This window comes from Apteryx rowi, unplaced genomic scaffold (genome assembly GCF_003343035.1).
Source record: "Apteryx rowi isolate R43461 unplaced genomic scaffold, aptRow1 scaffold_194, whole genome shotgun sequence".
NCBI lineage: Eukaryota > Metazoa > Chordata > Aves > Apterygiformes > Apterygidae > Apteryx > Apteryx rowi.
Genome location: NW_020448241.1, coordinates 1,526,657 through 1,544,542, shown reverse-complemented (window position 1 = coordinate 1,544,542; position 17,886 = coordinate 1,526,657). Strand labels below are relative to the sequence as shown.

Below are 17,886 nucleotides of genomic sequence, written 5' to 3'. Positions count from 1 at the left end.
ATGAGCCAGTGCATGTTCTACACTTAGTGCTTTATGGGCACCTCCTCCTCCATTTTTTTTTTTTTTTTTTATGATTTAAATAAGCATTTTTGTTATACAATAGGTTGCAGTAAAGCTCTAGTAAGAGATTAGAATCCAATAGCAGGGGGAAAAAATAATCCAGCACCTTTTATCAGACCAAATGACACAACATGTCATATCTGGAACTCAGTGGAAAAAAGTCACCTTCTATTTGATATTCCTGGTCTGACAACCTAGAACCATAAGACCAGCTGATGGCCTGAAGACCAAATGTGACCTATAACACAGTTGTTTTCAGGACTCCAGGAACACTGAGCAGTTGGCAGGCCAACCAAACGTGGCATGTTATAGCACAAATGTGTTTGAGGGAGGAAGAAGAAGATAGATTTACATAATACCTGGCAGGATTTATTACAGCGGGCACAGCACTGAATAAACGGGGCTGCACTGGCATAATCATTGAGCACCCATCTGGGACTCCCAAGTCATTCCTATCCAGAACCATCAGAGCTACTGCAGGCACCAATGCTGTAACTGTTTTATGATGAGGATAAGTAATAACTGAATGTTAGTCAGCATCTGGGAAGGAAATCACTAAGTTATTACAAAAGAACAGAAATTTTGGATGGGGGTCTCCTGCCAGAGAGCAGAATAATCTGTAGTCTGTGAAGACTCAACTCTTCAGTATCTTTGTATGTTATATTTCTAGATGAAGGAGCCTCTGAATAGTCCCTTTCAGGCACCACTCTACCAAAATGGAAAAGTCTTTTGTCATCTGCTAGCTCTAAAGTGCACACAAAAAACAAATAACGTTAATATACCATTAACTTCACAGCTTAAATGTAAACGACAACTGGGATTTTTAAGAGAGCTTGAACTCTTAACTTTGAAGCACAGGTATGCCAGAAAAATTTAACTTGGTTGACTCCAAGTGAACACTGAAGAGCCACAATTTTCTTGAAAAATGAATTCCAGATTTTGCTCATCTTTATTTACTTAAAAAACAAACAAACAAAAAAACCACAACACTTACTATCAGGAATAGTACTCCCTGCTGAAAGTATTTACAAGAATTCAGCTCCATGAAAAAAAAAAAGAGGTTTGGGAGGAAGAGAAAAACTTTAAGATCAGAAGAAAAAAACCTGTACCACTACTGAATCTTTAAGAGGTTACATCCATGCTAAACAGTAAACAGCAACTCCTCTGCTAAGGCAACACTTTTCAGTTTACATACTTTTATATTTCCCTTTTGAAAATACTGGAGAGGGAGGGAGCTAAAAGTCATAGTCCTAGAATAATATCTTCACTCGTATTCCTCAGTTGTAAAGAGCAGAGAAATCACAGATGGGGCACCACAAAAGGTCATGCACATGCATCTTTTTATGTTCTAGTCCTCAGCAGCAGTTTTCCTCACTAGCCTGCAGGACAGAGGAAAGCTGGCTTCCCAGCTGAAAACTGCCTCAGCAATCCATTCTTGCCCCTTACCCAAATGCTGCTACTGCTGGTGCTCAGCCACCCCTCAATATCTTCACAACTTTTATGGATATTGGAAATCTTTGATGGTAAGTCACACAAGCTAGTTGTTGTTAAATTGTTATATATTTCCTTCAGAGGAACAGAAGTTTTATGGAGGGATCCCACTAGAAAGTCTTAYGCAAAGACAATTGTCTATGCTTCCAACACTAACAAAAGGATTCAGGAAAAAGTTGAAATGGAAACAATGTTCAGAGAGAACTATATTGGTAAATATATATATATTTTTGTACTTATGAGGAAAGCATATGGTCATTTCAATCACAGTCTGAAATTTAATGATATCAATAAACCTACAATTATCTTGCACATGTATTTCTTCTGCAGAAATCACAAATTCTGCAGTCGGGATTCTTTATTTGTTGTCATTTCGAGGGAACTATGTATTCCACAGACACGAATGCCCCTTACACAGTTTGCACTTGCATGACCCTCAGCGTCATTTTGCCAATGGAACCATAGTAGCCAGTATTGAAGCACTTAAGATATATGCGGAGCATTTGAGACGAAGGTCCTTTGTACAATTCACACGTAAACATACATGTGTGCACAGAAATGCACCAAAACCAGCCATTTGGGCATGGACCACAGAAATAAAACTGAAGGGACCCACGTTCTTGAACTCCACTGCCTCCTGCTGCCTACGTTCAGGGAGTGTTCAAGTGTTTGAAAACAGCCTCACACAGCTGACTGGCTGGGAAGACCTTAAACTACCTAACTTGGGGGAAAAAGTGAACGTTCTTGTTTGGGACCGAGATTCTTCTCCGGGCAGCAGCAGAGCTGAAAGCTCTCCCACTTACATAAAGCCCTAGCTATCCTCCAGGAAAACAGGAGAGTTAGTCTTCTGGTTTTTGAAGTGGGATTGGTATGTTTGTATCCTGCTTTTGAAAACACAAGCACCAAGTTATTCTAGTGGAACTTACCCAGCAGGGCAGAAAATACTTTATTTTATGGCACTAAGGCATTAGCATGACTACAATTCATCACAGAAGTCTTGCGTTTACAGTTAGGTAACTAAGGAGCAAGAGTAAGTCAGTATATCTGTCTTGCTGTATGTATGCAGGGAGTTTCCTTCACATAAAGCATGCATCTCCTAACAATCACATGGCAAACAGTTTCAGACATGTACTTCCAATACATTTTAAGAGTTTGTTAGTTTGGGTTTTTTGGCCAATTGCAACAGTTGCCTCCCACTAAATTCAATGTCACACTCCTATCTCCGATACAAGCTTTCAAAACAATATGCCAAACCATATCTGATAACCCACACAAGCAACTAAAGAGTAAGCAAAGACATAAAACATCACCATGATAGTTTTAAGTTACAGCAGTTAGATCTGTATTCCAAAGGCTCCCTTACATTCTACTTCAGATCCAACGATACATGTTTAATTTAATTGGGCCAAGTCTCCTTAACCCTTTTGGCACATTATATATGGTATAGGTATTCTTTGGCATTCATACGGCTAGTCCTCTGGGATGCACTCACATTCCACAAGTTAATTTATCATTTCCTACAGGGCAAAGTGGTCCTTCTGCTTTGGACCACTTGCTGTTGAAAGAGGTTTTTTGTTGGTGGTGGTGGCGGTGTGTTTTTTTTTTTTTTTTTTTTAATTCATCAATCTATCAACTGGAGCACCTCTTCAGATACAGTAGATTCTCCCAGTATACAGCATTCACAAACAAGCATATTTCACGATTCACATTGCAATCAAGTTCACAGTCTACACACATTGCATTAACCTGAAACTGAAGTTATACAATGCCTCTTAAAGGTAAAATTGTCTTGAGAGTTGGTTCACTTGTTCTAACATTGTTTTTCCCCTCAACTATTAATGCACATAACAATCCATTCAGAAGAAATGGAAGACTGATTAGATCCAGAGAGAAGCATTCAGTGTCATCTCAACATAAGTTCCTAGCTCCTCCAGAAACTAAATTTTATCAACAAAAATAATTTCGAAGTTCTGCTGAAAAGTACAAAGAATTATACATATCCATTGCTGGGGTCAATATATAAAAAGGAGACAAGAATCCTAACTTAAGCTATGCAAACAAAAATAAATAATTCTGATTTGACTGAAACTATATATTCATAAAAACTTGTTGGTAATATACTTCTGTTGTCTAAATCACATTTTCAGATAATTGAGAGGTTAGAAGGGATATTAGCTACTTCTTCAGAACAAAGAGGGGGAAGATTACACTACTTACAGCTAAATATAGCGATAAGTATTACTATAAATAAATAAATATATATATATATAAAGCTAAATTCATGAGAGCTCCTACTGAAGAATGTATCAACATAAAAATGGAGCAGGATAGAAAAGTCAATATCATGAAAAGTAACTGCTGTTTAAGATTACTCGGAAATACTAGTCTAGTGCAACTGTCACTTGATTCTTGTTCCACAATAATATTTGTGGATGATGATGATGGGTAAGTACTGAGGTGGAAGACCAATTCAAAAAGAACTTACCAGAAGCCCAGGAAAAATTACCCTTTTAGTGATACAATGTAACATCATTTAACTCCCAGGAAGGTAAGAAGAGTTTGTTGTCAAACATCTCCTCATAATCTTTGTATTTTGTACTGTACAGATTTTGACTAAATGTTAAAACTTTCGAATTTCTATGAGAGCAATATTCACCCAGTCTCACTAAAAACAAGACTAGAAAAACATGTGGTATCATTGAATGTGATCTCACAGATGAGCTCTGGAGAATTTCACCACAGAAGTCTAGGATGTTACTATCACCAGACATCTTTGATGAAAGTTGCAATCCTTTTGCAGAAGAGGAGGATGGGGAGAATAGGATGCATTCCTCTGCATACAACCACATTTTCTCAAAGTACTGGTAAAGATGGATTTACCTTAAGGAACGAGACTGTGAAGTGCCGTGCAGACACATCTTGTGGTATGCCTGCTGYTGGGAGTGGCAGTTTCTGCAGGAAGAGATTGATGGCAGCAACAGATTGACACAGCCAAAATTCTTGGCATGCGTTACAGCCCTTTACCATGTAATGTCAGTTACACACAAACACTGTCTCTTAAAATAATTTCAAAACTAATATAGATGTCCCTCAGTTTCATGAAATTGTATTATTTTTAAGACAGCAGTTGCAAACCGTTTACCCCAGTAGCAGCTCTTGCAATCAGACTTGTCAAACATTAAGACTACAAACCAGCGTCATGCTTTAACTGATGCATTATAAATGGTCACAAAGAGATGTGTTGTGCAACAGTCAGGACCTGGACTTGCTGTAGAACAGAAATAATCAGAAGCTTTTCTGTTTTTTTCTTCTACCTCCCTTTTATGTAAATCCAAGCATTTTAAGCTACAGAACTTAGCATTCAATGAAAGGTCAGGCCTAGTATAGAACTCCTCAGCAGTTTAATTATTTATAAGCCAAAGAAAAGGACACTTGCTATCATGCTTCCACACACAATGTATTGTCAGGCATTACAGGAGCTGTAAAAGCTAGGTGTGTGCTGGAGCTCATAGCCGTTAAATACAAGAGCTCAGACCATAGCTAATTTGCATCTCACCACTATGGTCCAATTCAAGATTTACATACTAGCATTAAACCATCTCCACTGACCTTTAAATTACACTGAAATAACAGACAAAAAAGAATAAGGCATAAGATTAAAGCTGCATAACTTGTTCCATTATGTGGGCAATAATGAAAAGAAGGGTAGGAGCATTTGGAGGAAAGACACATTCAGTGACAAAAAAAACCCCCAACCAAACAAAAAAACCCTTATTGCCAACCAGTATGATACTTTTTTCTTGATTAATAATGAAATCTCATAAGGCTGTTGTTCATAATTCTTATCAACTTCTCTTTTTCTATCAGGTTCTTCTATTCTCCTTCAAACTCTGGAAGAGTAACAGTGCCCAAAAAAGAAAAGCTGCTTTAGAAGCAGTAACTATTGCATGAAAGGATTCACAGGTCGCAGACAAGCCTTGGGCAAATAAACCTAACTATCATATCAGATAAAATGTGTTGACTCTATACATTAAAAAGTTTTCAAATTTCAAGTTTGGAATTCAGAAGGCAATTCTGAAGAACAAAGTTTTAGATGGTATCTTTAATGCCTGTTTTCTCTCAGCTCAAACCAATTTCTGCAAGTATTTTTTTCTAGATGTCCCAGTAAGTGGAATTCACAGTAAACCAAGTACACTTTTTTCCCATTTGTATGAACAAAGATGTTCCCACCATCTTTGCCATTGGCTTCCCTGTTTTGTTTTTATGGTGCTTTTCAAAATCCCGTGTGTCAGTTAGGCCTGTGTGAGGAGGCACTTCCATTTACAATTTTATTTACAATTTACAATTTTATTTACAATTTTCATTTTCTCTCAAAGAAATTCTCTGGATTTTGAAAAAAGGCAAAGCCTTCCAGAAGGCAGGTCTTATGCTGCAAGTAGAAGAGACAGCTCCCCAGAGCTCTTTTGGAAGACTTTTCTGGTAGCAGATTAAAGAACTCAAGGAGTCTCCTCCACCTGCAGAAACAGACACCCTCACTTCCAAGAGGGCTCCTTGTTTAAAGCTTCAGGAGTATTGTGAAGACAGACAAGCTTATGTCTAGAATAAACTTCCAAAATGAGATATTACCTAGAGCTTTTCCTTAGAAAGACAATCTTGAAAGCAAAAACCTGATGCAAGCCAAACAGTACATCTGAAAGCTTGTCATTGACTTTCACTGTGAGCAAGAACAGCTTGTGACCTGATGACAGCATTGCTCCAACAGGGGATTTGAGCCACTGTGTGCTGGTTGAATGAGAAGGCCCAGCAGAGCTGAGTACAGAGTGAAAGCACAAACAATAGTCAGCACTGGGACAGAAGAGCCCATTGCTGCATCCAGGATACAGGGAAAGAGGGGAAAAACAGCAGCAGGATGGAGCTCTGTGGAATCCAAGTAAACATAAACAGAGGCAATGAACCTTATTGTTCTATAAACAATTGTCTGCTTAAGGTCGTTGTCCTCCTCCCATCCCCAGTGACCAGCCCTGGCTCTGTCTGGACCAGAACAAGGCATGCTGACAAGAAAGCTATGATAAGGCAGATTCTACTCTGGACAGAGTAACCGTCTCCTCAGCAGCTGCCACAGAATCTTTCTGCAGCAATCAGAAGGGAGCACTTTGGTTAAAACTATGCCCCCAGGAGGACTACAGGCAACAGAGAGAGAGCTGACACTGACTATTATCCGCCTTGACCGTTTCTTCTAAGGTTAAGCAGAAAGCTGTACTTCTCATCTAAGTTTCCTGATCTCCACCCATGTGAAAAATCTCTAGTGACCTCTCCTAGTTTCCAATGATCCAAGCTCCTGTAGCTAAGGAAATCGGAAGCCAAAACCAATGCTACATTTTAGAAGGATCTAAAGAGGAAAAGGTTATTTCATGCATTTGGGATCTCTTTGCCAAGTAAGCCTGAATTTACATCAACCCCTTCCTTTTGGTTCCTGAGAAAGACACTGACAGACTCAAACAAACGGGAACTGAAGTTCTACTTAAAATAGCAACATCCTGCTTTTAAGTTCTCAAAATTCAAAAACATCCGAACTTCAGAGTCAGCTTTACCAACTTCCACAACCTGTTTTTCCTCCATGCATCACAAAAGGACCACTATTCTATCGGTTTACTTAATCCCACCGAGTCAGACAACACCGAAGGTGGATGGCAAAACACCACGTGGAACACACCTCAAAGGTACCAATTCAGACCCGAAAAAATTCAGAGGACTAAAGCAATAGTCTCTAAGAGACTGACAGTCCCTCTCCTTCCTGACAAGGCATTTATGAGAAACCAATTGAGTCGTCTCCCTAATTCTGAAGCTAAATTAGTAGAGGACCACCCATAAACTTGCTGCAGTCCACACTGGATTTTCTGCAGAATATTTGCATTTTAATACAGAAAGTTTTAAGCATACTTTGTAGGTGAAGTATATAGGAGAATTTCCTAAAAGCAGAACAGTAGTGCACTTGAAAGACAGATGAAAGAGAAGTATAGATGAATTTGAAGGAAGAGTAGATGAAGAGATGAGGGCGTACTAGATATCAAAAAGAAAAAAAGAATGGGTGAAGAGCATTTTTCCTGAGAAATAGCTGGGACGCAGAGAGGTGGATTTGTTTAAAAATAAGAACAACTTACAGGGGAAAGGAAGCATAGATAGATACACTTCTGCAAGTGATATGAAGAAGAAAAAAACACCTGAGTGTCTGTCTGCTGAGTGACAGAATGGGGTGAAGGAGTAAGAAAGGCACAGGAACAAATAAGATAGTTTCTTCACACTTGTGCAGAAAATGATAAAATACGTTGCAGACAAATAAATATTAAAGAACTCTACCACTGCGGAACTGGTACAGACAACTTTGAACCATCACACAGTCGTTTATTGGGAATGAGGTGGCATCTTTGTAAGCCATTTATCTCAATTTGCCATGAACCAAAGTCAGATAATTGAGATGTCAACTAATCAAGAGCACTATTTATAGGTGCTTCACATACAAAATCTGTAGTCTTTAAAATAAGCGGCATGCTCAATGCAAATCAAAGAGAGCAATTCTGAAATGCAGTATGATGTGACAGAACGAAAAGCACTCAATTTGACCTCAGTGATCAGAGTAGAACTGACAAGAGTATTTCAACTCTATTTTTAAATACAGCAAAACACCTTATCAGTAGATACAAGAGAATTAATAGTTTCTCAGAAAGATACTTCCCAGTTTTATAAGAGATCATTCTTCAGAGAAGGGGAGGCAGCAAGCAGCAGTGGTCCAGGCAAATGAATATTAAAACAATTGTAACAAAGGAGGTTGCCACAGTAGCAGTAAGATTTCTCTGTGTCCCAGCTGAAAGGCTTTTCTTGCAACTCAAAGAGCTGATCTTATTTGTACAGATTAGTTGGCTGTTCAAAGACACATTGTCTTCATCAAGCAAGGACATCCAGTTCAAGACTTCAGTAGCACCGACTCAAGCAAGGGGGCAGATGAAGAAATGGAAGGGTTCTTTCAGCTATATTAAGATCTTCCACCAATAAAATAGCAATTAACTAAACTGGATGTACTTTACTCAGAAACCCCTCTATTAAATACACGCCACCCCTATGAAACTGGAGTAGTTTCATACAGATAACTAAACTTGATTCAACATGATCAACACATGGATGGGCTAAAATCAAGAAAGCAACTGAGCAGCTGGTCAAATGTATAAGCTAAGTAGCTAACATTCAACCCAAATCCACAAAAAGTTTTAGTTCTCTGTTACTGGAATAATTAACTACGCTGTTTAATTTACCAGGACAAAAAAACTACAAAGAATACATTTCAAAAAATAAGATAGAGCAACTAACTATGAAATCAAAACAAAAATTAATCTAGTATCAGATTGAAATTAAACTAGTTCAATGATCAACTCAACACAACAAATCACTTATAATCTTAGAATGTGATCAAAGTTAAATGTCACCTGTTTCATTAAACAGAAACATAACAAAACTACAGAAATGTATCAAAATCAAATCTACTAGTTGGAGACTGTTAAATATTTTGATACTGAAGCCAAATTCTGTAAAGTCTTAAACAACTCTAGATTTCAAGACTGTATAGAGGTTAACCTTTTCTTTCCTACCAGCAATCTAAAAATATAGGCCTTAGAATGCTACAAAAAGCAGAAGTTTGTAAACTGCCAAGCCAGTGCTGTCAACAACTGTCAGCAACTTGTTTTTTCCTTGAACAAAAATAAAAACTGAAGAATAAAAAGTGTAGTGCATCATACAAAAAGAATGTTTAATATCACGAGGGCTTGTAAATAAATTTGCAGACATCTCTAGTATTCTTCTAGAACAGGAGTTCAAACTACCATTAAACCAGCAAATGAAGTTGTACGTATTTCTTGCTAGCAGGTGGCCTTCAAACTCCTTCAAATGTGAAAATGGGTGCATTTTTTTTTCCAAGTTAGTTGGACCATATCCTTCCTAGAAGTACTGGTGCTCAGTATCAGAGGTTCAGAAGTATCAGTCGTCACAAACTGTTCGGTCACGCAGTGAAGGCAAAGCTTCTCAACCTTAGCCTTGATTTGTGGGCTTTATTCTCTGCACCCGTTTTGCCTTCCGTTCTCTTTGCTCAGTCAACAAAGGGAACAAAGTTGCATTCTTTTGGGTTTAGGATTTCTTTTTTTAATGGYGGTTTAAGCAGAAAAGTCAGCTATTTATATTCAGACATTGCAGTTCTACAGTCTCGCCAAAACAGCGTACCTAGACTGAGTCTTGCCTAGACTGAAAGGTCTTTACATGATATTATCACCAATTTTATGCAAAAATAAGGACACATTTATATGAAATAACTGATGAAAAAGACCAACATCCAGGTAAACGATCTTCATCCATAAAGCACTCAAATATTGTTTATAAATAAGCACCACCACTCTTGTAAACCTGTTTATTCATCCTTACATTTGGAAACATAAGGTCAGAAGTCAAACAACTTTTTAATGTAAGTTCTGAATTTGATAGGAAAAAGCTGTTTAAACCTCATCATAATGAACCCCCAAATTAAAGGCTTATTTTCTTCTGGATGGACTTTGGAATTTCTTGTGTGTCCTTCTTACAGGAGGCAATAGACAACAGAGCATTAACAGTTTAGTAAGAACCTGTGGAAACATCACAGAAAGAACTGCAGAAATGAAGAGGTTTAGCTACTAGCCAGTTTTGCAGTTGTCACAAAGATAGCAAATTTTCACTGCTGCACAAGCCTATCATAGAAAAAAAAAAGTTCACTCTGCCAAGTTACCAGAGTGTTAAAGATGTTTCTAGCCAGTCATGAGGATGAATCAGTAACCTCAGATAGATGACATACTTGATTTAAACCTGAAATGAGAGTTTTCAATGAATGGCTTTACATGTGGCTCAGAAATTACAAGTTCTGTACCTGTACACTTATACTTTAATACTTTTGCTACCTTTAACTACGACATTTATTAATCAATGTGGAAAGACAGTGCTATATACAAAGAGACTCAGGCTGTCACTGGCAAGTAGATACAGCATAGCATAGCACCAGCAGTTGCACGGATCACTGAGAACTCCWTCTCCTCCCCCCAACCCCCAATAAAATCACACCCTGAGGTGAGTTTTGTGTTTGTTTTGAGATCTCATTATAAATAACAAGCACCGACACATTGCTTTGTTAATTAACAAACAGTTTCCTGGAAACCACAAACAGAGGACACAAAGTGATGTGGGGATTTTTGTTCTTTTTGGTGCTTTTTTATAAAAGGCAAGTCGCATAAATTTACTTACTATGAATTATTCATGGAGCACAAACCACTTAGTTTTTACTTATGAGCAGTGTGACCATTGAAAGCTAATTAAATACTGAGAGACCAAGTTGGGCCTTGACTTGTAACAAATGCAACCAATCTGTATTGATATCTTTTAGAAGGCAGTGTGGCATTAGTTCCCTGGGAAGTTGCACAGTAGTACTGATTTTGTTCTTCATGAACAGATTTACACCGTTTTTGGTGTGAGCTGTTTTCAGTCATCAGAAGTGATTTTGCTGCAAAGTATGAAAGAACGACTAGAGAAAGAAAGGAAAGAGAAACTTTTTGATTTTCTATGATATTTCCAGTGAATTTCAAAGGCACTGTTCAAAATGCAGCTCTTTGCACTGACATTACAGACAGAGGTTAGGGATATTTTCCTCACGTAACTGCTCAGTTTCTGTATTGCATTATCCTTGTTGCTAGAGAGAATTGTTTCAACACAGATGAAATTGGTGATCAACAACTCGATAAATCTTCATCAAAAAACAGGAACAAATTCTCGGTGACACCCACATTGGAATACCAACTGCCATAAGAATGAGAACAAAGACATCTTTCCCTCTCCATCCTTCATCATCCTGGGCACTCCTTTCTCTAAGTCAAAGTTATATTCAAAAGAAAACAGAGCTGGGGCATCCCAACAGTCATCCTGCCATATAGCTTTGAAGTGGATGTGACCACTTGCATTCTCAAGGTTTGGTTTCTACTGATGGTCCTCAATGATCAATAATAGGAAGGAAAAAAAACACCCTCTATTTGCTAATACAATCCATGACTACTGAACTGCAGTATTACATATTTTCTCACACATAGAGACTTAAAGCTTTTATTGTGTCTCCTCTCTGTGTGAAGCAGACTATCACCAATTGCTTTTAACACTAGCTGAATTACAGAATCGTGATACTCACGCCCTCTCCCATTCCCCTCCCCCTAATATATTCTTTCATTATTCCTCAGCGTACAGAATGCAGATATGCCCTATAGCTACTTTCCGCTTTTGCACCTAGGGAAAACATCCGTTCTTTGGTCTAGGATTCTGTATTCTGTGATTTTAAAAACAATAATGAGAAGAACCATACAAAAATTCATCATTGTTTTTGATGAGTTTTCTCTATAACAGCAGTATCGGAGAAAACCAACAGATACCATCTCTGTTGCTGTTTTCTCTCCCCTGATCCCATCAGGGCAAACCTGCTTTCAGCACTTCAGTGACCTCTAACATTTCAGACCTGAGAGTTCAGCTGTTCATTTCACACCAGCAATCTCTCCTTTTTCTCCTCCCAAAGAATGCCTCCTTTCCCTTCAAGTGGGGAAAAGTCAACACATTATCTACAAGGTCAATGCTGATCTGCTATATGAATTCTGGCACACTGCTTGTAGAGTGATTACCAGTAGCATTCTCAGAAAACCCTCTAACATCTAGTGAACAATCATTACAAAAGAAGCAATCTGAATGACATTAAAGATGAGCATAAATTGTAAGATTTGCATTAATTATATATATTGTGCTAGTAGCAGTTCAAATATCAAAATAAAGCTACTTATCAGAAAAAAAAAAAAAAGCATTTTAATTACAACATACATTTCCTTACACCTGGGCAGAAAAAGATGCCTTTTCTAGTTGTTCTATCCTAATTTTCTACATACGAATCTTTGATTAGCACAGAGACCAACAAGAATTTAACTGTTTTAAGAAACTGTATCAACTTAAGTATCCTCTTCTTTATCACACTTCCTGATCTAAAAGCAACAGTCAATAGTAAACAATCACAATAAAGGAAACACTGAGCAAAGAAGAACTACTTGAAAGGGGCAAACAGAAGACATACCAGCACATAGAAAAGGTTGTACAATTAAATTATTTCCATAATCTTTTATATATACATATATATTTCTTGATTTCAGACCCTCCCTTGAGCTATTAAGGCGGCAGTTCTTACAGTCTCTTACAACAAGAACATTATTATCTCTTGATTTCTAGGAAAAAAGTTGTGCCAGCTATTTTTGTATGAAATTTCCAATAGGTTACTTAAAATATTTTATCACAGTTTCTGAAAACTCCAGTTGAACTCAGACAGTGATGACATTCACAGACTGTATAAAGATTGTGCTACACCAAACAACTGGAAATCTGTTTCTAAATAGCTCTAATGCAACTGCCTTATTGTCAGGGAGGAACTTACCAACAATATAAAAAAAAAAAATCAAAATAAGTAACAGCACACAGAAGAAAGAGAATAAACACTTTTCATAAGTTGGCAAAGATTTTTTACACAACACTTCCTACATAAAGTCAGTTTACAGCTGCTTAAAACCTTATTAAAAAAAAACCAAAAACCTCCAAGTGAAAATACTCCATGCTAATCATCTTCCTCACGGTCAAAGTTTCAGCTGAAATTGTTCAACTGTTTTCAAGGATAACATTAATGAATTGCACAAGCCATTCCTATTTAAAAATTTCTTTGGAGCCTCTCAGCAAAGCAATTGTAAATCTCCACCACTTTGGAGAGGGAACTTAAAATTTGACAAAGAGCAATCCAGAGCCACAAACATACTTACTGTCTTCTATGTGAAATTTATAAAATTCTGCTAAGCTCAAGCCTCAAAAAATGTTTCGTTTCATGTAGGACTGTAGAGTTGTTAGAGCTGACCAGCTAAAATCCCCAGGCTCTCCATGGCGGTGCGCGTTCTCCAGCCCACACCACGGGCCAGCAGACCGTGGGAAGCAGCTCTGGGGTGCAGCTCTTGCCGGATGGAGGCCAGGGTGGGCCCCACTGGCAGGAAATGTGCTCACAGTGCTCCCTCTATCGATGCTGAGATAGGAGGGAGGGAGAGAGAGGAAGTGGCTTGTCTGAAATGAGGAGAGGGAAGTAAAGAGATGAGAAAAAGACAAAGAGGTGAGAGTCTATGAAGGAAGCAGGACAGAGAACAGGAAGGCAGGGGATAGAGGAGAATCTGGATAGGCACAAAAGGGAATTTGGAAAGGGGAAAAACAGGAAAAGGGGTTGCACCTAGTACAGCACAATCAGACAGATCCCATTATTTCTATCTCATTACTTCTTGCTGTAATATTCCTTTGTTGTCTACAAACTAGCAATGGTATTTCATAGCAAAGCATTTTTCTCAATCACTAATGTCAATCCACCCAGTCTGCCAGTAGTAATAGCGTAACTGTTTCAAAGAGCACAAGACTCTCTCTGGATTCAAAGTCCTAACTATGGTGATAATAGATGGGGTCAATCTGATCTGATATAAAGAAAACCAACTTAGCTTCTCTTCCCCTATCCCAGTTGTAAATTTTTAACAGTGTCTTGGAAAATATTAAGAAAAGCAATTCTACCAAAAAAACCCAAAACATTAAAGCTACAAAGTGACTCACTGACAAGTTTGGTGATGAAGGTGTTTATCTGTAACCTGCCATTTAGACAAGCACTATGATAAAGGCTTCGGCCACTTAGCCTCTTAGCTGTATTATTATATAGGAGCCCGACCTCATTTAATGCATACAACTGACTGTGCTCTGAAGATAAGTAAGGACTGTCTAGTAGAAGAAAGGACCTTCCTTCATTTGCTGCAGAAATTGGAAGGTGTGTATCAACTGACACAAGAAGCCATGCAATGCCAGTGGTTTTGTGATGATGGCAGTTAAAACACAGCTTTCTAGAATCACACTCTATCCTTGCTCTTTCTAAATTTGATAAGAGGTGCTTTTCAAAACAGGTTTTCCATAAGCAGGTACCATATATTCTTCTTACTTTGTTTTCTGGACCTCCAATTACAGGACAGCAGTCTGGTATGTGAATCCCTTGCAAATGAGATAGAGGAGTTCTCCAGCCATACACATTCTTAGCAGCATTCTTAGGGGGGAAAAAAATACACCCACAAAACACTACCTCCTCTAGTCTCAGACATCATAAGTAGGGACCCAACATTTCCCTCCACACTGTCAATCACCTTTAAGGTCTTTGCCTTACCCCCATTTCATGTTTAGAGAACTATCACCATTATTTCACTAAACTCTCCTGACAAGTCTGTTCTGAACAAATTAAATTACTTTAAGATACCCCAACTAGAATGTCACAGAAGAGTTTATAAAGCATCAATAAAATCTGTATTTCTTGTAAGGCTTGGGATAGGTGCTGTAAAAAAGCTTGGGACCCCACACCAAACTCAAGAGTGTGTGTGTGTGTGTGTGTGTGTGTGTGTGAGAGAGAGAGAGAGAAGAGAGAGAAAGTATATATAGTATATACTATATATTCTCTCATATATATATAGTGTATATATTTGTATGTACACACATATACACAGACACAGATTTGGACTTTGTAATAATATGTAGCACCACACAGGAAAACATATACCCCATATTCAAACCGTTTAAGTGATTTAAAAATAAAAGATTGGAAATCTTAAGTGTACTACATATAAAAAATTCACCTATAATTTTCTGCATCTAAAACATCTTTTGAAAATGCCAACAATGTTAAAAATGTTTTTAATAAAACTGTTTTCTTTTAGTATCTTGTAGAAATATTTTACTTTCATACATCTTTACTTCCTCACATAATTTTTCCATTTGTTTTTAAACTACAAGAATCACTTAACCTTTAAGATAAGAACAGCAATGAAAACATACCTGCCTTCCCACCACTCCTGTTCTGCAAAGGAAAGTCAGACTGAATTACAGAGAGTTAGGAAAGTCAGTATCAAAATGAGCTTTAAAGAAGCCAGATGTATACAATCATGGCCAGTTGAGGGGAGGAATAAAGGGGTGGGGGGGAAGAGGTCTTTCACTACTAAGTTACAGTATTCAAAAAGCTTTCTAGAGCTGTAACAGTGGAAGTTACTTCACTGCACTTTTATCTCTTTCCTTAACCTTTGTACAGTGAAGCCAAAAAGAGGCCAATATTTGGGCTATAGATTAAGCAAAAAGCAGAAAGTCTTATTGCAGCACAACAAAAAGTTAGGGAGAAGACAAAAAAAACACGCACTGCGAGAGGGTAAGAAAACAAAGATTATGAAGAAAAAACGTGATTTCTTGTGACATGCCAAGCTTAAGACAGATTTTGCTCCATTCATCGGGTAAAAACTTCACCCCTCATTACAGTGCCATGTTTAAAGTCTTATCCGTTGCTACAGAAGACAAGTTCAGAGAGAGCAGCGTTAACTAGGAAGTGAGTTTACCCTAACACAGTCTTCCAGAATGCACCCGATTAAACGTGGCGGTCTGGGATGCTGGCCTACTGTCAACCAGCATCTGAGTTCACTCAGATCACTGCAGCTGCATACGGCTGAGCGCATTTCAGCCTGAACTGGAGGACTAACTGAAGGTCAATGGAGAAAAGCTAGTGCTTAACCTTGTAACACACAGGTACCATAGTTATGCACAGCTCTGCTAGGACCCCACAAACTAATCTCTCAAAGAACAAAGGGGTGTTTTTTTCCCTGCTAGGTTCCTAACGCCACTGTATTACAACGGGTAAAAAAAATCGTGTAAAATGTCTGTCCACATAATCCAGTATATTTAGTCGTTTTAGCGATACTGCTCTCAGGTTACCCCAACAGCAATTCCGCTACCGTGAGCAAAAGGGGTAACCAGGTGCCTAAGGGCAGCCAAACGCCGGTATTGCGGCGCGCCGCTCGCCGCTTCGCTCAGGCAGGCAGCCCCCGGCGGAGGCCGCTCGGCGGGTACTCCCGGGCCGCCTACCAACACGGGGCGGCTTCTTTTGTTCCCTCGATTCCGTCATTTTCTGCCGGACACGGCGCTGGGCAGAGGGAGCAGCGGCRATGTCCAGGGGCGCATCGCTCAGCCAGCCTGCGCCTGGCACCGCTGCTGCCGCCGCCGCCTCGGCTCCTCACCCCGTATAATGGGACAATTCATCCTCCCGCTGCCCACGCTGGCCCGGAGCCGCCTCCTCCCTCGCCGCACAGGTAGCGGACGCTGCCCGCCCCGGGCCGGGCAGGCAGGGGCAGCCCCGTCGCGAAGTCCGCGGGAGCCACCTCACGGGCGGGCGGCGGCTGCCCAGCGCAACGGTTCCAACGGCCACCGGCGCCGCCCCCTGGCGGCGGGGCACTGCGGCGCCCGCAGCCTCGCGCGGGGCCCTTCAATCCTCCCGCCGCAGCAGCGCAACGCGCGCTGCCCCGGGGCGCCGGTCCCCCCTCTGCTCGGCCCGGCCYGGCCCGGCGCGGTCCCACCGCACCCCAGGCTCCCCGCGGCGGACCTGCCTGACGGAGAGGCCACCCGGCCGGTTCAACGGAGGGCTTGAAAGCGCCTCAGCCCCGCTCGGGATCCCGAGGGGCGCCCGGCCCTCGCCCCGCCGCGGCAAACCCCGACCTCGCCGCCTATCACACGAAAGCCATTATCAGACGGGCCGGGGGAGGGGAAGGGAAGGGGGGAGAAGTGAAAAGGCAGGAGGCGGATGAGGTGGCGGGCAGCTCCCTCCCCGCCGCCCCCGGCCCTCCAGCGGGGCGGGGGCCGCAGCCGCCCCCCCGGCGCCGCCAACTCGCAGCCAACAGTTCAAACTTACCCATTTATGTCGAGCTGGGCTTCGCCCGGCGGCGGAAACAGGCTGAAAGTTTGCGGCAGCTGGCCGCGGCGAAGGGGGCGAGAGGCAGCCTGAGCCGCCGCCGCCGCCGCCGCGGCTAAGAGCAGAGGCTGCCGATGGGGATGGTCCCCCTCCCTGCTCCCCTGCTGCTGCTGCCTCCTCCTGCGGCTGCCGCTCTCAATACCCGCAGCAGCCCGGCTGTATCTTGCTTCCTGCTAGAAACACTTCAGCTTCCCTCAGCGTATATATTTAATTTAAAAAAAAGGGGGGGGGGGAAGGAAAGAAATCAGGCGAGAGAAAGGGCTCAGCCTTCTGCTTCTGCCAGCCACCTGGGTTCCCGCTGCCGGGCAGGGAGGAAGGGCGGCCGAGGCCGGGTGCGGAGCGGCGGAGATGGGCGCCGTGCCCCGCGGGCCGCTGCGCGCCGCAGGGCGAGGGTGCGAGCAGCGCCTGGCTCTCCC

General features: G+C 40.8%; 1 protein-coding gene across 1 annotated transcript in view; it reads right to left on the bottom strand.

Moving 5' to 3' along the window:
• SH3KBP1 (SH3 domain containing kinase binding protein 1) overlaps positions 1–17,850 on the bottom strand; it is a 29,057-nt gene extending 11,207 nt beyond the window's left edge. Inside the window, exon 1 of the mRNA XM_026062837.1 lies at positions 17,411–17,850. Within this exon, the coding sequence (XP_025918622.1) occupies positions 17,411–17,414 (4 nt within the window). The 5' untranslated portion in view covers positions 17,415–17,850. The remainder of the gene's footprint in view (positions 1–17,410) is intronic.
• Positions 17,851–17,886: the final 36 nt, after the last annotated feature.